The 22,419-nt window shown below is 43.6% G+C and overlaps 1 protein-coding gene across 36 annotated transcripts in view; it reads left to right on the forward strand.

Moving 5' to 3' along the window:
- Nucleotides 1–10,553: 10,553 nt before the first annotated feature.
- The window catches only part of Rnaseh2b (ribonuclease H2, subunit B), a 60,898-nt gene continuing 49,032 nt past the window's right edge, over nt 10,554–22,419 (forward strand). For 22 of the 36 annotated variants that reach the window (XR_015638092.1, XR_015638085.1, XR_015638087.1 and 19 more), the window contains exon 1: nt 10,554–10,636. Coding sequence is in view for 17 of the 36 variants with exons in the window: in XM_087586142.1 (XP_087442268.1) it covers nt 10,576–10,636 (61 nt within the window). In the remaining 19 variants the exon portion in view is untranslated. Of the gene's footprint in view, nt 10,637–17,960; nt 17,996–20,493; nt 20,805–21,930; nt 22,106–22,419 lie in introns of those variants that run through there. The other 14 variants (XR_015638089.1, XM_087586145.1, XM_087586148.1 and 11 more) reach the window with 9 other exon arrangements.

Here is a 22,419-nt window from a genome sequence, read left to right on the forward strand (position 1 = left end):
GACAACATGGGCAGAACATAAAGACTTCTATTTTACGTTTTTGTGTCAACGAAGAGGCATGAATCTCCTGCTCCTGAAGTCACACTAAGCATGCATACTCTTAGGATGAGGCTAACGCTATCCCACCTCCTGGTCTACGTACGTGGATAAAGTCCTCACACCTCCTTTGGGGCTGAAACTACTGATGAGGTGGTCTCATGAGAAAGCCGTGCTCCAGAGACCGAATTCCTCAAATCCACCAGTGCTCCACAGGCACCAGGTACTGCAAGTCTAAGCACCACACACAGTGTGCAGTGCAGCCCCCCATCTCCAGGGCTAAACCCTGTGATTGTTCCAAATGTGCTCAACGTGTAGAACTGGTTCAGTCCCCGGAGACTTCATTTTATCTTCAGGCAACTAAATTTTCCTACTCAGCTGCCACAGGATCTAAATTACCCTAGAATGTCAGGCTAGCCTCTAGCTTATGTACAAAGGTCCTTTTATGTGAATTTGTTTTACATTTTTCCAGCTTAATCTCTCTTTTAAAATGAAACCTAAGGACTCAGCAGCCTACAGACGAAGGGAGGACTGATTTCTGAGCTCCACTAGACCAGTTGCCCTGGTGCAAGGAGACAACACCCTGTGCTCCTCCCAAGTTCCCTGTCAATGGCTCATGGGCCTATTACAAGCATTATACTAGGTGCTTGAAACAAAGCCACAAATGATTTCATAGCCTAGAAGTCTGGGGTGGCGGCAGCTGTCACTCTTGCAATGAAAACACCAAACAGGATCAAAGCTGAGGAAAGGGTTTAAGTGTGAAGACCAAGGTCAACATGGTTGTCTGGTGATGGTTCCAGGTCAGCACAGCTGGGGCGGGGGGCGAAGGGGGGGAGAGGCTAGCTTGTTTTATGTAACCTAGCCATCTTTTCTTAAGCATTCTCTAAAATACCAGAATAGCAATTTAAGAGCACTAGTTCTATCACCACATTTTGATACATAAAACTGGAAGGAGAGGCTGATCTTTATTCTATACCAAACCCTTATGAAATACCTGAACTTCCTTATGGGGACTGCTGCCAAACAGATCTATAATGGGATTTTTCAGTCTACCCCACCCTAACCCAAAGGGCACATGGCTCTTTCCCACTACATCCTCAAATCCAGACATCCCTGGCAGAGTTTCAAGGAATTCTGAGACCACACACCACTAGTGACTCACTTTATCATCTCCCTGTTCGCTCACACATGTAGACTGAAGTCAGCGTCTCAATGTGATACACTCTCCGCTGTTCATAAGCCTCTCTCCTTGGTGTTTCACCACATAGAGCCAACATCTGCAAGACCCTGTCAACCCTCCAGTAACTGTTCAACCCCCCCACCAGATAGTCTCCTTAAAAAATCCCTCCTCCTGAGACAGCCCCAGCCCTCCTGGGGCTGCTTTACTTCACCAGAGGGTTCATGGCTGTGCTGTTGTACTTTTCTAATCATTTTATTTGTATAGATCTTCTCCCATATAAGGATGAAGAACGCTGTCTTTTAATATTTATACTACAGAGTACCTTACTTGCCATGAAACTTGAAAGCTTGCCTGCAGATGCTAATGAACACTGGAGAAAAAGCACTGGACTATCAATGACCCCTACATCCCAAGCCTTCCTGTTGGTCCTGCTAGGGCATCAGCTGCTCTTTACAGTGGGAAAGGCTCTTGAAAACGGAGCAGTAGGCTTCCTTGTTCTAGTCTACACTGTCCTCTCTGCCCTGCTCTGGATTGTGAGGATCAACTAAGCTCACACCTCAGATTTCAAAGGGTGTACGACATGGATGGTCCTTTCCACTGCCAACACAGATAGGAGCAAGGCTACCCCCACACATGCTGATTCTCGAAATCCCCAGGCTGTCCTGTGTCTCGCAGATATGCAACTAAATGTCTCTGACTGCAGCTCAAGTCTGTTTCCTTTCTATTGTTTCTTCTTGCTTCTCTTGTGTTCTCTGCTGAAAGCTGTCTCCACACCATACAACTATTGTTAAAAATGTACTTAACATCCTGTCTCTTTTTGAGGATATGGCTTGCGGTGGTTTAAAACTGGCCTTGGTTTTAAAATACATGGCCATGTGCAGTGCTATGAGGATGCCAGCTCGTCAGATCTCCAAACGGAGAGAAACTAAAGAAATTCCGCGATGCTTGTTTTTAATATTTTAATTCAGATATCATAAATATAGATGATGTTGCCTTTGTAACATAGACTGTTCCACTCTTGAAGAATAATGACTACTATTCGGAAGCTAGGTCATGCTTGTCAGTTTGAAAATTTTATACAGCTACATATGTATATGCATATACATACATATACATATATAATCATATGCATGCCTATGTTACCAAATATATAACCCATGTCTTAGTTTTCTTCCTGTTGATGTGATAAAATGTTAACCAAAACTAGCTTAGGAAGGATTTGTAAGCTTATACCTCTGAGGTCACAGTCTATCACTGAAAGAAGTCAGGTCAGGTACTCAAGGCAGGACCTGAATCAGACTATACTGCTTACTGGCTTGTTCTTTGTGGCTTTCTCAGCCTGCTTTCTATATAAACCAGGACCACCTGCCCAGGGGTTGGCACTGTCCACAATGGACTGCCCCCTCCCATCAATCACGTATCAAGAAAATGTCTCCACAGAGTTGCCCACGGAGCAATCTAATAAAGATGATTCTTTCATTGGTTCCCTCTTTCTAGATGACTCCAGCTTGTGTCCAGTTGACAAAAACAAAAACCAACAAAACTAGCCAGCATGCCTCATATATTATAATACACATCACTTTTGAGTGTTCATAGTCTGCCTAAAAGGTCAAGTGTCCTTGTGGGAGAACTCACCATGTAGGGTGTTGGAGATTGGTGCTAATGCTTTGAATCCGTGTGTCCGGATGCTGAAGGTCCTTGTCCCCAATTGGTTTTTGATCTATCAATAAAGATGCCAGTGGCTAATGGTTGGGCATGAAGCAGGTCATTTAGAGTTGTGAGGGTAGAAGGCAGGGAGAATCACTGGGACTCAAGAAGGAGGGGATGCAGTATGGGCAGGAGATAAAGTCACCCAACCAAGTAAGACTTTGGGTAAGTGTTTTATGCTTAAAAGTTCCCCACAGATCTTTCTTTCTGCAGGTCCTGCTGATATATCAGATCCTCTGAGAACCTCCTCCCCACCTGCCACCAATCTTGGGTTCAATCCAGCCTTTCATTTCAAGACGTTTGCCACAACATTTTAAACTTAGGGTTAATTTTAGCCTACAAAATAATGGGCTTTGTTCTGATATTTCTATATAAGATGTCATTGGAAGAGGCTTAACATAATGTAAAAACACGTTTACTCCGAAAAGTCCCAAGTAGCCCATCAGCTCCACAGAGGCAGGGCACTGGTGTGCTTTGTCCTGCGCATCTCCTTACCATCACTTCCCAGCACCTGGGCATGTGCCTGGCTCATAACTAGGACTAGACAAAGACTTGCTGAATGGATGTGCAAATGAACCAGAAGGAGGAGAACTAAAGGGAATAGGCACTGCTCAAGAAGGAGGGGGACATAAGGGAAGTGTTGACTGGAAACAGATAAAGGTTTTTCAGTGGCGGTAACTGTGTCAACTCCTGGAGGATGAACTGAAGGCTGGGAGGATGGAAAGAATGTTCTACAGACTGGAACACAGAGGGCAAGCAGCTGTGGGACCGAGCCCACAGGTGATGGCTGAGCACACCACACTGAGGGTTTATGCCATGCTTGACAGGCTGCTGGGAGTCACAGGAGTAGTGGAAGCAAAGATATGGCCCACTCCACTTCACTTTAGCTGTGCTGTCCTACAGGGCAGCTTCCAGCCCCATCTGGATATTTAAATTTGAGCTAATTGAAAATACCCTGCAATCACAATTTGCTATCCCAGTCACATCAGGAATATATCAAATGAGCAGAAGCCACATTTGCCTAGTGGCTAACCTTAGCATACACGCACAGCATTTCAGCCACAACAGTGGGCTCAGTGGGTGGCCAGAATGACGATTACCATTGTTATATGGAAAGTAACTGGGAGGTTCTGGTGTGTTCTGACACTTGAATCCACCTGATGGTAAGTCTAAAGACATACTTAAAACTATAATCTAATGAAAAATTTTGAGTTTGTAAAGGACAGTTGTCTTAGTTTCCATTGCGGTGAAAAGACACCATGACCAAGGCAACTCTTATAAAGGAAAACATTTAACTGGGGCTGGCTTACAGGTTCAGCGGTTTAGTCCATTATCATCATGGCAGGAAGCGAGGCAGCATTAGGCAGACATGGTGCTGGAGAAGGAACTGTGAGTTCTACATCTTGATCTACAGGCAGCAGAAGGAGACTGTGTTCCTCATTGATGTAGCTTGAGCATAGAAGACCTCAAAGCCTGCTCCCACCATGACACACTTCCTCCAACAAGGCCATACCTCCTAATAGTGCCACTGCCCATGGGCCATGCATATACAAACACAGGAATCTATAGGGGCCATACCTATTCAAACCACATCAGTTTAACAGTCCAAAAGACCAGTTTTCAGATATATATTCAATCATGTAAATAATTTGTAAAATCTCTCAAAACATTAAAGTTCCAAGATCTGTACTGTTTTCTAAAAAACGAATACAAATGAAGAGTGGTATGAGGATAATGAAGAGAAATCTGTTATCAAATTTACCAACCGGGAACATATCTAAGCTTTTAACATCAAACGTGTGAAATCAGAGTGAGGTCTCTGCTGCCTATCAGAATTAATGTCCCCTAAATTCGTGTGTTCCACATTCTGACTGGCTATATTTTTACAGCATGACATCTGTCATGAAAGTGGAGTATGTTGTATATACATTGGGGTTTGATTAGCATCCTAATGGGGGTTTCTTGTTTAAAGTTATTAGCTCCCAAATGGCTTTCTGCTGTAAGTGTCCAGTAAGTTGACAGTGAGGCTGCTTATGCTATCCAGTGTATACAATAAACTGATCCTGCAGCCTATGAGACTGCTTGCAAACTAAAAGTCCTAACTCATTATTAAGTTGTGAATCAAAACAGTCTTTTCTCCTAGTACAGAATAAAGGACAGAAACCCGAAAATGGAATAATGTCAACATATTAAGAGTAAATTGAACACAAGGCATTTAGGTCCTGGTTTGTAAGATCAGAGCTGTGAGTGTGTGTAGGGGGGAGGTGCCTGCAGAGGCTAGAATTAGGTATTAGATCCCCTGGGCTAGAATTACAGGCATTTGTAATCTGTTCAATGTGGGCCCTGGGAACCAAACTCTAGTCTTCTGCAAGAGCATCAAGTGCTCTTAACTGCTATAATTTCTCTCCAGTCCCACTGTTATATTCCTTAAGAAAAACAGAGTTACATTTAACATTTGAAATTATGCATATGATTTAAGATTTAAAATGATGTCATCTGAGTGGCCAGTGCACACTGCATCTTCCTTTTCTAGGTTCTGTTCTTTATCTGGCTCTACAAAATTGGATAAAGAGCTGCAGTTAATTCTTGTCAGTCCATCCTGGAGGAATGCACTGATTTATAAATGAGCCACTGGTTACAATTTACACATTTACTATTGCGGATCTGGACAAAATATATATGCCTCTGCTGACCCTACTTATCCAACATGGAAGAAAAAATGGTAAAGGAGGTCAGATGATATATCTCAGGCTTGGCTGGCTTACAACATAAAATCAAGGGGAAAAGTAAAATCCATGTACTGGCCCTAATCCTTTTTTCCCCAGAGGCTAATCAGTTTGGGGAATGAAGTTAACTCCAGTGCTGGCTTTGCCGCTGAGCCCGGGGTTATCTGCTTAGGGCACCTCATTTGTTTCCTGTCTGGAAATTTCCAACACGATTAGACCTTATGATATCTGACCTGCCTTGTGTCCCTCTGGCTTTGTTTGTTCATTTGTTTGTTTTTTTATTTTTTTAACAAAATCTCAATCATTGAATTTTACCATTGAAGACTTGGGAGTCAGATGCTGAGGTAAAAGCCTGCTAGCTCCGAGAGGCAGAGAAAGCCCCCAGCTGACTTTCGTCCTCAGCTGTGCCCGAATGAATGAATGTCCCTCCCATGCAGTCTCAAAAAACCTTCAAATCAAATTTCCCTCTTCCACCTCCTGTGCCTCTATCAGTCCTTCTGACACCCTCATACTCTCCGTGTTTTTCTTAATAATCCTATTTCACTTCCTGTCAACTGGTTGCTTGCTCTGCCTCTTGACTTATGGTTGACTTTATTTAATCCTGTTTACAATATTCAAGCAGAAAGCTCTTGGATTAAAGGTGTATGCTAAAGTTGAACCACACAACAACTAAAAGCAGTTTTCCCCCAGTAAATAACACAACCTTGGGTTTCACAGTGTGATCAAATTCCCTGCAACGTCCCTCCTTCACCAGAAAACCCAGGCACATATGAAGCAGCTGCAGGTTTTGGATAAGATTCTTAGGTAGAAAAATTATTTCTAGAGAAAATGGTAGGAATCCTGTTTGTGTTGTGCATGGCTACTGTTGTGGGGTATCCACAAGAGAAGACCACTCTGACATGGGTTTAAGCCAAGTCTTTATTGCCAACTGGCAACTATACTGGGTGTTTGGGATCCCAATGTAACATTGAGGTTTCTCAGAGTGAGCTTTTAATAACAAAACCATCTTGGGTTGACATACCTAAGTTAGCAAGAACACTTAGCCAGAAGCAGAACTACAGAAGCCAAAAAGCGAGGTTAGTACATTTAGAGACTTTCCCAGAACTAAGGTCTTGGATGGATGAGGTCTTTGTTTTCCTTTTGACTGGTGACAGGGTGTGCTGTTTCATGGCCTGAGTGAGGCTTCCATCATCATATCAGTTTGCTAAGGTCTGAGGTCCTGTTGCAACAGTCACTCTAGGAATGCCATTTGTGTTGGATCATAGAACACATATCTGATATCAAAAATACTCTTTTTTTTTTTTTTTTTTTTTTTTTTTACAAAGCAGTTTCACCTGGAGTGATGTCATACAAATAGCAGGAGAACAAAGCTTTCGCAAGAATTCAGTGAGGACTACCTGGGCATTTACTACCTCTTTCAGTCTGCCTTAGCTCTGGGTTATTTTGCATACTTTTAGAATCCTATGATAAGCTGAAATGATTGTTTTTTCTCTTATTCTAGAGCTTCTGCCATGCCTTACTTCCTTTCTGTAACAGTGTACTTGACAGGCTGCACATTTTGAACATATATTCAGCAGGAAGATAGGCCCCTTTTAGCATAATGTTTAACTCTCAAGCCTCCTGATGCTTCTTCTTGAAATCTCATAACATTTTAAAACAGAAACAGAGAGTTCCTGTCTACAAATTCCACTTTTTTGATGTGTGTGTATGTGTGTGTGTGTGTGTGTGTGTGTGTGTGTGTGTGTGATGAGCATGGGGGCATATATGATGCATGTGCAAGGATGCATGTATACACATGGAGTCCAAAGGTCACTGTCAGGCGTCTTCCTCACTTAGTCTCTACCAGGGTCTCTCAGTGAACCTGGAGCCCATGAGTTTGGCCTGACTGAGAACAAGTCCCAGAGGTCCTCCTGTCTTGGCCCCCTCAGCTCTGAGATTAAGGTGCTACCACTGCACTCTGCTTTTCCATTCTTGCTGGGGACCGAATCCAGATACTCAGTTACCAACGAATCCATCTCTTCAGCCCTGTCTAGTTATATTTTAGACAACTTAGTTGATCAGTGTCAAAGTTTAGGGGCAAATATTTTGGTCATAAATCCAGGGGCAATCCTTTCACAGCTTAAATATTTTTTCCTTTTAAAATCTTCACAACTCCAAAACAGCATAAATTTCATTTGTAACAAATCACAGAACCTGAATATGATCATAATAAGAAATAATCAAGGCTGACTGCTTTGGCTGGAAATCTGATGAGGACATTAAAAACAACAAAAACAACCACGCTTCTTTTTTATGCTTAAAGTAGAGAAATTACAAGTGTTTAAAAAATAATCTTTATGCTGGGAGATGACATAGTGGATAAATTGCTTATCATTCAACCATGAAGACCAGAGTTCAGATTCTCAGAACACATGTAGAAAGCTGGGCATTCATCCAGCCACTTGTAATGCCAGCACTTTGGAGGCAAAGAGAAGGGGTCCTTAGAGGACGCTGTCTAGCTAGAGTAGCCAGAATCAGGGGGCTTGGGTTCAGTAAGATCTTACCAATGAACTGCAGAGGGACTGATGCCAACTTTGGGTCTCCACATGTAAACACGCATAGGTGCACACACATCTATACACATAAGTACTCATACATGAACACACACATACAAACCACAAACACTTATGAAAAATCATTCTCCAACTAGTGAATTACATTAGAGGTATTTGATGAACCAGTGAAGAGAGATGAAGCTTTTAGGGCTGTGGGTCTTTGGTCATCAATATGAATCACAAGACTCTTCTCAACAAGAACTGATCCCCGGCTTGGAGAAGCTTCACCATTTTCACTTTAAATATCACTTCCTAGTTTTATTATTGAGCAAAACGCTGACTGAAGGACTCACAACATTAAAAGTCACTTTGGCATGTGCCAAGGTCTTTGGCATGTGCCCATGCCACAGCACATGTGTGGGGGCCATAGGACAACTTTCAGGAGTCACATCACCCCTGTTCCATTGTTTGGGTTGTTATTGAACTCAGGGAAAACTCAAAGTAATAAAATTGATGTTATAATGAATTAACTAATTATCTGGCGTAGGAAACACTAAGTTACACAGAGTAGAATTTACCTAAAGGAGCTTGGCCTCTGTGACTGGGAGACAAGTAGGGTCCTCACCAGGCTCGTTAGGAACTGGGAAAGAAAATTCTGTGCCACAGTTGAAGTTTAGGATTACTGAGAAAGTTTCTGCTAATACTTCGTCACCAAGATTGATTTCCTATTAGGGCTCTATTCCCATAACAAAAGGAGACAACCTAGGTTTGCAACTAGACACTAGGCCTTTCCCTATACCAAAGGACATGTCTACATGTCTCATGTAGCTCATGGGAATAGCACAAGATCACAACCTGTCTGTCCTGGTCGGTCCTTAAGTTCTCTGTGCTCTCATCAGGAAAAGCATAATTCTGCCAGGTGGGCAAGACCCAAAAGAACACTGGTATACTTGAACAGTTCTGGCAATGTCTTTGCTGAGTAAATCTCCCATCTGCCCAGCAAGCCGCCAGACCTGCACTCTCCCATTTCTGTTTAAGTTGTTAAAGTGTAACCTGGGGTTGGAACCTGAAAAATGTATGAAATACATAAATGTGAAATGCATAAGCCTAAAATGAATATAAGCTAACAACGCCTTCTATTTAAGGCTCCTCTTTGAGCATTAGACACCCCCCCCACACACACACACACATTAAAGAGCATTTCCTGTAGCTGGGCATATTAATCTTGTAACACCTCTGCCTACTGAGGTCCAACTGGGTCAAAAGTCTTAATTCTCAGCTAGCATGAAAAGTAAAGCAGGTCCCAGGGGACAGACAACCTTTCCTCCAGTATCCTCTTCTGTCTGTGTATCCTGCTTCATCTTCATGACTCTTATCCACAGCTAGGGGAGACTAGCACAGAATAGAGCTGGGTAAAGCAGCAGTTCTCACTGTGGCCAAGTGCTGGGACTGTGGCCTGAACAAGTAATACTGACTTTGCTTTTGTCTGAGAAAAATCATGACATGTTCCTGCTTGGTCTTATTTTTTATGGTCTTAGAATAGTCTGGTCAAAGGTGGGTATTTTTAAGGGGTTCATGCCTAATGGGATAATTTTAGCATGTCTTAAGATCCAGGCCAACTTCTGGTATCATGGGCCGTTACCACTTCTTAAAAGCTTTAGCCACCTTTATACTATAACTCAGACCTTATTTTTGTTAAATGTGTCTCCCATTGCTCCCTCTACAAAATGCTACTAGATTGGATAACAATGAACACAAGTGCATATTCTGCCCAGAAAGTTTAGGACAAGCTTCCATCTCTGATAGGTAGCTGAGCCTTTGAGAGATGAATTTGCTCTTCATCTCCCTAGTCAGGGCGTAATTCCTTTTTCTATTGTCCCTGAGTGAGCCCTAGGCAACGAGACAAAAACCAGATATCCACTTTTGCACATGACATTCCAGCACTTGGGAGGTTTCTGATCCAGGATTCAAAGCCCGCCAGGGCGTCTTATTTTGAAGGTCAGTCTTGGCTAGGTGGTGGACCCTGTGTCAAATCCTAAACTAAGTCTTGTTACTAAAATAAATATTTATCCTAAATAACAAGTACATATGTTGAACCCCAAGTTATAAATATATTTTGCGTTGTATCTTAAAGAATTACCTTAACTATCAAATTGGCCCAAACCCATTTTGAAGACTGCTCGCATGCACTGGGAATCTCAGTGTGTGAAATACACCCACGAGCAGTATCGGCAGACTGAGAGTGAGAAAGCCGCGGAGCTCCTCAACCTCCACAGCCTCCGGGGCCCGCGCAGATTTCAAAGAGGAAGCCGAGCGGGCGGGCCCGGAAGCGGAGGCAGGCTGGTGGTCCGGACTGAACAGCCCCTCGGCGCCACTTCCGGCGGCGTGCGACATGGCCGGAGGTCGGGACCGCGGGGACTTGGCTGCTAGGCAGCTAGTGTTCCTACTTCCAGGTAAATGCGGTCGGCGCGTGGGCCGAGTGCACTCGTGGCGGCGGCGGCGGCGGCGGCTTGTGGCTTTTGCCCAGGCCAGCACCGGTCCGCGAGTTCCTGGCGGGCGGGGATTCGGCGACCCGCACTTTGCAATGCATCCTGGTCACGTGTCACAACACGCGGGAAACTCCAAACCCGGAAGCGAAGGGAGAGTTTGCGCTGATTCCCTGGGGCGGGCCTGGCCACTCGGCCTGCGGAGGGTTGGGGTTCTGGGGACTCTGCTGCCCCTGGGAATTACTAGGTGTCTGCAGTTCAGCGTCTAGAATCCTTCCGGCTCCAAACCAGAGATCCAGTAGTCTCATGCTGAGCAGCTCTGCTGCTCTGGAAAGGCTTGGGTGGCCAGGCTTAAGGGAGCCTGGATAGGGTTTAGCTGAGTGTGGTTTGAAGCAATTCCATAACAAAGTCATTTAGTATCCCTGAAGATAGTGACCAGCTATGAGGGCATGTGGCGGCATGGGACAGCCGGTGCCATATGAGGAGGGCAAGTGAAATAAATTTAGGTTAGGGAATGCAAGCCAGAAACATTCATTTTACAGATGATACATGTGACGTTACAATATGGGTAAAGAGGAAAACACCCTAGTCACTTTAACTTTGTGTTTTAGCTTAGCAAATACAGAGCATTTTTACAGCAAATAGACTTCACCAGGGTATAATCATCTTTTTTTATAATCTTGATGTAACAACCTGACACTTATTTTGAATACATAGCTTCTGTCCTGTGTAAAGAGTTAGCACAGTCAAGTGTATGGATTTCGGGAATGTAGCTCACCCAACTGAACCTGGTATGCTGCTGATCAAGAAGAGAAGCCCGGCCTTTCTGCCATCACGTTAGTTTTGCCTGTTTAACCTCTGTGCCTTTTGTATCTGTCTTCCTTCCCTCAGTATCATGGCTACCAGATCCAAACACGTGGTCAGCACCAAAGGTTTGGTTGGTTGATTCTGGTTGTACACATATCAATACTTCTCTCCTGAGGATGGGTGACTCTAGGTGTTTCTGGTTTGCAGCTATTAGGAGTTACACTTCTTTTGAGTGTTCTTTTGAGGCTGTTGGTGGACATTGACGTTCGTTTCTTCTGAGTGTCTGTATCCTGGAGTGGAAGCTGCTTTTGGGTGCTTGTTGTTTCTTTAGTACTGCAAAATGGTTTTCTGAAGTGGTTGATACCGATTCATACTGACTCCAGCTGCCCATAAAGAGTTCCAGTTAAGCCATACTCTCACTGAAGGTGTTTGGTTAAGTTAGAGTTCATGGTTTTGTCGATCGGTCAGAAGGCTAGCTGAACACCTTATTTTAGTTGAGGGAGGGAAGAGCCTCCTTTCACCCTGCTGTTACATCAGCATTATTTGATTTTCATAGTAGGAGCCTTAATCATTCTTTTGTAATCAGATATGTTGATACTACATAGTTACACTGTAGTTTGTCAAAATTCATTTTGTTTTGTTGGCCATGTCATTGACAATTTTATTCTTAAAGTGTGTCAAAGTCATATCAAACACAAAACTGAAAAGACTCAATACTGAATGCATCCCTCAATGTGATAGGTATACTAAATCTACTGGGAGGGGGGCGGTGAAAAGCAATGCCCTCTGGTTCAAAGCCAAGTGTCCTCCCCTTTTCTACCCTGCAGGCAAGGTAATTTCTCACACATTCACTCGTTAGGTTGAGGCTTCTGAAACCGTTAAAACTTGAGCTTCCTGTCTTCTGTTCTTCCAGATGGTCTTTAATGCCACCTGCAGGCTCTAAGGGTGCAGACACGTTTGATCGCTGCTGTGGTGTCTGCCTGAGGTTTTCCTGTTTGAGGGTTTGCTGTTCTGAAAGTGAGCAGAGGGTTGTACGCATTCAGGGCACAGGCAGTTAACCTTGTAGTGATGCCCCCTCAACATTTAATATACCTTCAAGTTGCCTCTCGTATGTCATAAAGTTAGTTCCTCAGTTTTGTTTTGCTAAGTTGAAGCTCCTACACAAATGAAAGAACGAGAGAGTAGGCTGTGCTGGCATCATTTTCACAGACAAGGTGGGGTCTTGCAGCAGGGTGAATACCTCTTTGCATCTGGGATGGGCATCATACCTCTCTGATGTAGCCTGGGAACACTACACTGCTGTTTAGTTACTCTGAGACCAGTTACTTTTGGAACATGGTATAAGGTTCCATCCCTCTTTGCTGCCCAAAAGAGGGTAAATGTTAGACCGTATTCTTCATAGTTGTTTTCAAGCTTTTGCCCACTTGTCAGTTCTTCTGAGCTGGGTCAGATGTGAGAGGTAGTCAGGTGCACATCAGCGGACTATAGAGAAGGCAGGAGACAGCCTATGGCTGTTAGGGAGGACTTAGCAGGATTCACCTCCCAGGAAATATCTACAGGTTGAGAAACCCTAGAGTTCTAGGAGGTTGGGGGGGGGGTGAAAATCATGTAGGATTCTTGTACATAGGTCTATGTAGCTCGAGTAAAAATTCTCAATCAGCACCACCCACCCCCACCTCCACCCCATCCTTCCACCCCTGAGTGGAGAAGTCCCCAGATCAAAATGGCCTGAGAGCCTCCTCAGTTCTGTTGTGTTTCCTTTAGGTACCACAAAGTTCCAAAGGAGGCCTCCTTGTTTGTCATTTCCACAGGTAGCACAGGTGTAATGGCCAGTTCTTTTGGAGGCCAAAGGACAGGTAGCCTTTGGGGAGCTCCCAGGCCTGCCTTCCTGGCCATTCATGTACAGTAACTTTTTAGCTTGAGTGTCATGATAACCACAAATGACATCTAAATACAAAACAAAACAATTAAAACTATTGTAAGGATCCATTTTAGAACTATGTTCTCATTAACAGATTTTTTAAAAATCAGATGTAGAAAGGAGAGCTAATTTTCCTGTTTAATGATGGAAGGACTTTAGTGTTATTTCTGACTAAAGGCTTTATAAAAACCAAAGAAACATATCTTTGTTCAGTGTTGGAGGCAAGAAAGAAAGAAAAGTGTGCAATACAGGGTAAAGGGAGGCTTTGTCAGGGACCCAGGAAACAAATCACTTTTTCCTCTTACCTAAGGGTTGACACATGAACTCAGGGTAGAAGTAGAAGTGGGTTTTTCTCCCTTTGTGTGCATGTGTGCTTGTGTTTAGAAACAAGCCTAGAGGTTGAAAGCTGCCCTTCCCTTGGCAGGTAATAGAGAATCTAGCCAATCCATGTGTGGCCTTGAGACGGCCTCTGAGTAAGTCAGCTCAGCTTCTTGGAAGACTGACCATTTCCTGCAGGCAGTTTCTGGATTGTCCAAGCATGGATCACATTTAACATTTCCACATGAACCTGGCTTTGTCTTTATACAGCACTTCTTGATGGGACCCCACTGACCTTTCTCAGATGGCTGCTGGATCTGCTTCTGACTAAGGAGCACGTTCAGAAGTCATGGGTGGCATCAGTCAGTTGGCAGTTGGTAATTTGTTGGTGTAATCTTATCCTCTTAGTAATCGTTTTAAGAGACGTGGAAAATCAAGTAACAACTTATGGTTCCCACAGATTATCCCCCAGGGCAGAATTTAAAAAAAAATCATAAAAGAAAGTAAGCTATGGTCTTAAAATTTGAATAGCAACCCTAAGCACAGCCAAGATTTGTCATACCATAGAGCTTTATCAAGGATGTTAGGCAACTACTCAGTCAGTGTTGCCTGAAGCTTGGCTGTAATGAAAGACACCTGGAAGGTGTTCGTGGTTCGTGTGCTTTGTCAATTCTGTGTCCTTGGTCAAATCTCTGCCTCCATACAGTCTGTCTTCCTCATTTCCACAGTGGGAGAGCAGTGCCAGACTTGAAGGCTAGTTAGTGGTGGGCTAGTGTTAATGCCCACGCTCTGTCCACCTTTAGCAGGGCCAGAAACTGAGTAGGTTTTTCACTCAAGAACACCCTAGTTCCATTTCTTCCCGTGCTGTTTTCCCTAACACTGTCTTTGCTCTTGTGTCACAGTCTACTCTGGCTTCAGGATTTGTCTTTATTTCCCACAAGGCCAAGTTATGTGCTCCAACCCAACTTTTCTTTCTCTGAGTGTTGGTGGCTTTTTATCTGCCTGCAATCCTGTCTCTACTTTCTCTGCCTGGCAAACTCTTGAAACCCATCTTTAAGGTACCCTCGACACAGAAGCCTTCTCATTGGGCCTTTCCTAGTAGTGGCACCTTTTCTACCAGCTACGCGTGTGATAACCAGCTTTGTATAAATAACTAGGTGTTGAACAATCCATGAGCTTCAGGGAATCCAGACATGTTCTCCCTCTGTAGCTGTTTGCTTGTCAGCAGTGACCTTGGCCTCACTTCCGAGGATATCTCTAAAGGTCAGAAGCATGTGCTTTAAGTTGTTTAGAGCTTCCTTTATGACTCCATTAGATGCCTCGTGCTGAAGTCCAAAGAGATGGGCATGTGAGGAAGTCAGAGCTACATGGAACCCAGTCCCTCCCATGAAGTAGCTGCCTGGTGTCTACCAGAGCAGACTCTCATGAAGGCCTAGGTTTGCTAAGATTCTCTGGGGTTCCCCACTTTTTTATTTTATTTTTTTATTTATTTATTTTCTTTTTGTAGGGGAGTCAGTAGACAACGTCTCACACTGTAGCCCAGGCTGGCCTGGAACTCACGGCAGTTCTTGTGTTGCTGTTCCTCTGGTGCTCCACCATGTCTGGCTACTTCATTGATTTTAAACTTGACTTTGTTGTTTTAGCTCCTTAATCTCAATTTTTATCCTTAACTCTCAATTACAACCTTTCTGTTTTAAAAAATAACTAAAAAGTAAGAATAACAGCATATAGCTAGTACAGACATTTTAGCGTCACAAAGGAAAATAAGACAACAATGCATTGCCCATGACTCTGTCACCCAGAAACTATTTGGAGATCTCTTTCCAGTGCTTTTTAGTTGTATAGATCACAAAGTGAATGGCGTTTTCTTCTTCTCCTGTTTGTCTTTACTTCATTCTTTACACTTTCTCCATATTTGTAGTCACACTAAGACTCAGGGCCACTGGGGTTGTGTGAGAACAGAGAAAGCCCCGTTGTTTCACCCAAGAGCTGAAAGCTAGCTCAGCATTTCGTTGCGGTGGTACAATGAGATGAACAAAGCTAATACTTTTACAAGTTATACTTTGGTGATGAGGAGGCATGATTTGTATTATAACAAACAAAGAGTGTTTCATCCAGAAAGAAGACCGTACGTCTTTGGGGCGGATTATCTCTAAAATGGATAGATCGAAAATCAGATCTCTACGAAAAAGGTGTAAGTTCACAGAACTGAAGGAGAAAGTTCACAGAACTGCGATGGGTGTGATGAACAGACATCTCAGAGGTGATATTTGAGAGACATCAAAACATGTTGAATGTTTGAGGTCAGCCCCCTGCACACTTACTTCCCTCTGCGCTCTTGGCATGAATAGGATGTTAGTCAGAATGGTCCAAGTCTGCCTGGTATGAAAATCTGTTTTCTGCTGTGGCTGCAGCATTTGACCTGACCTTCTCTGGGGACTCCTGGCAGCTTCATATTTTCTTAGGTGGGACCATCCATGTGTTGTGGCAGGGCAACTGAATGGAGCACGTGAGGAAGGGTGGCACTTGGTTGTTATAGCAACAGGTAGCCTTGGCTTTCTGCTTCTCTGAGCATTAATAACATCTTCAACCAAGTCCACCCCTTCCTGCTTCCTGAAGTGGAGCAGCAGGAACCACCATCTTGTTCTTTTTTCGTCTCTGTGACCCCACTTACCACCCATAGCAGCAGCAAGGAGGCAGCTGCTCTGGTCCAAGATGGAGAGGTGGACTTAAGTGGGTGGGGCTCTCCTAGAAGGAAGGGTGCTTTTAGAGATGGCTCCAGAAGAAGCCACTATCACACCGGCACCAGAAGCCTTGATACCCCAACTCCCCATGTGGCCTGTCCTGCTTTGAAGTGTCTGTTAGAGGTAGTCTTTCTGGTTCCTGCAAGGACGCCATAGCTTTTTGTTGAATGGAGAATAGGATTGTGGTAGTAAGTCAGAGTTCTCTTTCAGGGTGAGGAGGAGAGCGTTGGTTCAGGAAGCCCTATAGACACCAAACTCAAATCCTTTATCTATGCATTGCCTAACCTATACAATCCACCTATATACTTTAAGTCATCTCTTGATTATTTATAGCACACAAGGAAGTATAAAGGGTATGTAACTTCATGTCATAGTGTACTGCGTAGAGAATACTGACAAGGAAGCAAACCCATGCACTCAAACATGTGCAGGGTTTTCTACCTGGATATTTCTTTTCTATGCAGAGTGTGTGGACACAAAGAACTAATTTCAATTCACCTTCATCTTCTCAAGGATTATATCATATTTAGAAAACCTTGTGATCTCCTTTAACTTGTAACTTTACAACATACCTTTACACATGTTAGTGTATTTGACCTTCACAGTGACCTTAGGCAGCAGTTTAAATAAGGCTTTATTACCACTGCCTTACATATAGAGAAACTAAGACTCAAAAGTCAAATCAGCTAGTCAACAAATAGTAGGATTTCGGTGGCACAGACTGTCACCTCCCTCAAGCTCTTTTCCAGGGCCTTTGCTTTGCCCAAGGCCATTCTTCTGCCTGTATGGTGACATTGCAGCTTCACAAGAGAGGTGGCAGATGTGGGAGGATTCCTTCTGCTCTCTTTGATAACCAGCCCTATGTTGTATTAGGTACCTTAGTCAGATCTGCCCGGTCTTCTCCTCCAGAACTGTCCTGAGTCCCATATATCTCAAGCTCCTTCTGTATATGCTGCTGGTCTTGATGGCTCTGAGCCAACTGTGGACCTGAATTCCTTACCAGCTTCCTCTTCCCTGACCAACCAATCCTAGAAACGTTGCTGCTGATGGGGATAGCCCTGAAAAGTCACAGCCTTGGTTTGCTATGGTCTTGGTGGAGGCTGGTTTTCCTTTTGTCTCTAAAGCTTAAGAGGAATGTTGTATTCAGAGAAACCCATCAGTGGGAAGCATTTTCCTGGTGCACACCTTTTTTTCTTCATTAGCCTGTGAAGAAGCAGCTTCAGAGCCAGAAACACGAGGTAGATCTTGCTGATGGTTGTCCTGACATCTTGGGAAGAAAAGCATATAGTTATTTTTTAAGTTAGTGTCTTGAAAGCTGCAACCTCGAACATAACACTGGTTTGTCTTGCATCCCCTGTGTTAGCATCTGCATTGATGCCTACCATGTACTCTTCAAGTGTCTCAGATAACTTAGCGTTTCTGTAGATGAGAATATAATTCTAATAGAAAGACTTGTTTTCTTACCATCAATGAAACTTGACTCTATATGTTTTTAGATGTTTCTTACATCACAACAGACTGCTGCAATCTTTCCAGGTATTGTTTGATCTTGACTTATTTCTTTCTGGCTACCCTGGATCCTCCTTCCTTTCCTCTGCTGCTCCCTGGTATTAAATCTACTGGCTGGCTTGGCGTGACAAGTCAAGAGGGGGACAGACCACTTGACACTTATTGAAGAAACAAGCTGCAGTTTGTGGGTTTTTAATTTTTTTGCTTATGGAGAGAACTTAAGTCCCAGCTTAAAACATTGCCCTGCAGTATCTGTTTCCTGCCTTGTAGTGTGACCCACCTTTCTCTGGCACCGTAACTCTCTGCCCAGAAGTAGAGCTGTGTAGAATGCCTGCTCTTCCTAATCATGGTGGGAGGTGTTTCACAGGGGGAGAATTGCTAGCAAAGCGAAGTTTGACATAAGTATGAAGATTTGCTCTTGCTGTTTCTTACTGAGCCCCTTCTAAACCTGAAGGATGCACACGAGATTTACTGAGTGTTTGTGTGCAAGAAACTCTACATTATCTTCCGTTTTACACGCTCCAGCAAGACACACTGGCTCTGACTTAACCTTTTCTAGAAAGGCTAAATATTATGCCACTTAGCTCTCTGGAAATTGTGACGTTTAATTTCATACACACACATACACACACACACACACACACACACACACAGAGAGAGAGAGAGAGAGAGAGAGAGAGAGAGAGAGAGAGAGAGAGAGAGAGTCTGTTTTTGTCTAAACCTTATAGGGAACATGTAGAGAACTAGGTGTCCACATGGGACTCTGGGGAACTCTGATTTACTCATAGGAAATGAGAAGGCTATACACATATTTAAGACCGTGTAAGCCCAGGAAAAGCCTGAGAAGACCCCTGTCTCTCATCTCTGACTGACTGACGCCCTGAGAAAACAAATAAAATGAAGACTTGCCCCAATACACACAGAGCCCCTTAGCAAAGACTTAGTGGAACTCAGTGTTAGTCACTGAGGTAGCTGGACAGACCCACCTTAACTGGCTGCAGAGAATATAGACTTGACAGAATTAGTCCAGGAAAGTCACCAAGGTGACTTAAAACCAGCAATAGTTCCTAGGAGTTAGGGAAGGACAAGCTAATTTCCAGAATTGCCACATTTATTATATTTTATCTAACATAATGTTGAGTTATTTTAAAAACACAAGATGTGCATTAATAGGAAATATGTCCTGAGGGTGAGCCAAGCAGTTAATGAGCCTGCCCCAGAAGAGTCTGAGTTTATTCTACCAAAGTTTTAATCAGAACTTAGGAATTTATTCTGAGAATTAAAGCAAACCATCTGAATAGTAAAAGCAAAATGGTGAAACCTTACAGAGTAGAAGTAGATTTATAAAAGAGCACACAGATGTGAGTTTATAAGGGACCGGACAAGAGGATCTCCCAGCTACCCCCAAACAAGACCTAGCCAGCACTGTAAGTCATTTCTACCTAACAGGTCATAAAACAAACATTTCATATGATCAAAAATATACCAAATACATTCTGTAAGAACAGTGAAGTGAAAATGGAAGTCAGTTACAGAAGGAAATATGGGTGGTTTACAACTATGCAGAAGTTAAACATTCACAACCAATGACTCCAAGGAAAAAACATGAGGGAAACTAAAAAGTACTTTGAGGAAAGAAAATAAAACATGGACTTACGAAATGCCCATGACAGTGCTTAGACAGGAAGATACACAGCTGTACATTATGAAATTAATAAAATAGAAAGACCTTGGGGCCAGGGACCTCACCTTCCACCACTAGCCGCACAGCAAGGCAGAAGGGAGGAAGTCAATGTGGGCATGGAAGAGGGAAATACAGAGCCAGGCACCAGAAACGTTAGCAGGGCAGGAGTTGGCTCCTTTTGAAAGATGGAGAACAGTTAACAGATCGTTAGCCAAACTGACCCAGGGAGGGAAAGGAAACTAAGTCAGCAATGAAAGAGGGAACATTGCTACTGACCCTACAGAAATGGGAAGGGATTATAGGGCTGACATGGGTATTGTAGATGAGACTGATAGATTCCTGGAGAAACATTACAAAATCAGATCCCAAGAAAGATCTGAAGAGACCACAGTGAAAACATTAAATTAGTAGCCCATTTTCCACAGAAAAAGCTCAGTTCCTGATAGCTCCACTGGAGAATTCTATTAGACACTGAAAAATAAGATGGATCCTGGGAAGACGTTTTAAAACTAGGAAAAGAAGGCATACTTCCCAGCTCAGTCCGCGAGTATTACCCTGAAAAGCAGGCAGAGGCACTGTAGGGCAAGCCAGTTCATAGTTTATGCACATGAATTCAAAACCCTAAACAACTAGCAAATAAATCCAGGAGGAGAACTTACGAATGAGCAAATAGAATTTATTCAGAAAAAAAAAAGACTGAGTCAAATTGTGAAATATGCCCTGCTGATAGGGTAAAAACCAAATGTCATTTCAGCCTCTGATAGGGTAAAAAAACCAAACAGTCCTTTCAGCCTCTGATAGGGTAAAAAAAACCAAACGTCATTTCAGCCTCTGATAGGGTGAAAAAAACCAAACGTCATTTCAGCCACAGGAGGAGCATTTTACAAAGTCCAGCACCCTTTCCTGAGGCAAGTCCTCAGCAGTTTAAGGACAGGGAACTGTCTCCATCTGATAAAAAGCCACAGACAATGTTGTGGCAGCATATTTCTTATGTGTGTGGTGCCTTGAAAGTCTTTTGGGTACATAACATATATCATTAAAATGTATTTTACCTGTGCTTACGGCTTCTAGGGAAGTTTACTCCACTTATGGAACGCTCGTCATTTCCTTTGCCTAATGCAGTTGTGTACCTGGGCCGCCAGGTTGCAGCAGGTGGGTCCTTCTCAAGCCAACAGGGACTAGACGATAACGGTGAGGGACCAGAGGGACTGATAGGCAGAAGAGGAGAAGTAGACAGGGATCGGGTGTGCTGGGGAAAAGCTTTGTGTTTGTGTGGTATTCCCAGCCCACACCAGCACAGGGAAGAGCAGCATAAAATGAACAGAACAGAGCAGCTGAGGAAGAAGGGGGCTCAGGACTGGAGGGCTGGTGTTCATCCTGCTGTACCTGCATGCGATCTAGCAACAAGTTTATGAACGGCCAGCTGGGCCGTGGAAAGGGAGCTAGAGAGGCTGGATCCTGGTGGCATTTGTCATTGTGAATTTCTTGTTAGGATCTTTGGTCAGCCAAAACATCATTGCCTGATTTTTTTTTCAAGTTTAGAGGAAATATATTTATTTTTGAAACCTCTACAGTATATAAAAAAACTTCATTTTTATATCAGCATCTAAGTTCTTTGGGGAACACAGCAATTAACCTCTCCCAGGACTGCTCTTCTCTTCTTTTGATCGTTCTCTGATTGCTGTGGGGAAGCTTTTGTGTGACGTAATCCCACCTGTTATCTTGGCCTTTGTTGCCTGCACTTTTGGAATTAGATCCCAGAAAGTCTTTGATCAGACCAAATCACAGGTATTTGCTAATGGTAATTTCACATTCAAACATTCTAGCCCATTTGGAGTTGATTTCGTGTTGATTCAGTCCAGCAGTGAGTTGTTGCTCGAGGAAATATCACTTTCCCACAAACTAGACATCTTGGTGTGTCCGGTCTTTGTTCACGGAGAATGTCAGCATGGTGGGCGTGGCGTCCTGACTATCTGGTTGTGCTCTGTAGCTGCAGATGTCCTGGAGATCTCTCCACTACACATCTCACTGTTCTTTGTGGCAAAGATAAAAACACTGTTGCTTTCCGAGTGGTTCTAGCAATGGTTTTGTTTATTTGACCTGGTGTTTTAATGCTTAATTATTTGGTACTCTGGAGGAATGGGGAAGCTGGAAGAGAAAACACTCAAAACTGTTTTCTCCATGATAAAAATAAGTAGTCAAAATAATTCAAGTCCCCAGTGAAGGGTCTGCCATTGTGGTGAGGCATGAGGAAGCTGTGTGGGGAAGGCTTTCCTGTGCCTCAGACACAGGGAGGTGAGTCGTCCTCGCTGGGCAGGAAACAGCGGGTGGGCAACTTTGATATTTTAGGAAGTTCTAACAGGACCAAACTTTCTAGCTACATTTCAGTCTAGAACGTGTCATGCCAGCAAGATTCTTACCCAGTTCTGACGGTTGAACCTGCACCACTCTCTGTATGTACCAGACTCGGGGAGCTGGGGGCAGATTAGTACCTGTCAGGGTGAGGTGTCCAGAGGTTCCTGTCTGTGTGTGCTTTGCCTGTTCTGCAGCTTGGGTTTGGTGAGGAAGCATTTAGGAGTGTCACGCCATCTTAGTTAAGTGACCCTTCAGTTGTTACAGAGTGATTTTTTTAAAGTTCCCCGGTGAGGTCTGTTAGCATCTGCTTCTCTTTATTACCATTCTTCTTTCTGTCTACGTGTGGTTTCGGTCTGAGTTCTGCTTATCGCCTCGATGTTCAGACCACTGCCATGTGGATGTGGTTACTGAT

This window comes from Rattus norvegicus, chromosome 15 (assembly GCF_021556685.1).
Source record: "Rattus norvegicus strain SHRSP/BbbUtx chromosome 15, alternate assembly SHRSP_T2T, whole genome shotgun sequence".
NCBI classification, from domain to species: domain Eukaryota; kingdom Metazoa; phylum Chordata; class Mammalia; order Rodentia; family Muridae; genus Rattus; species Rattus norvegicus.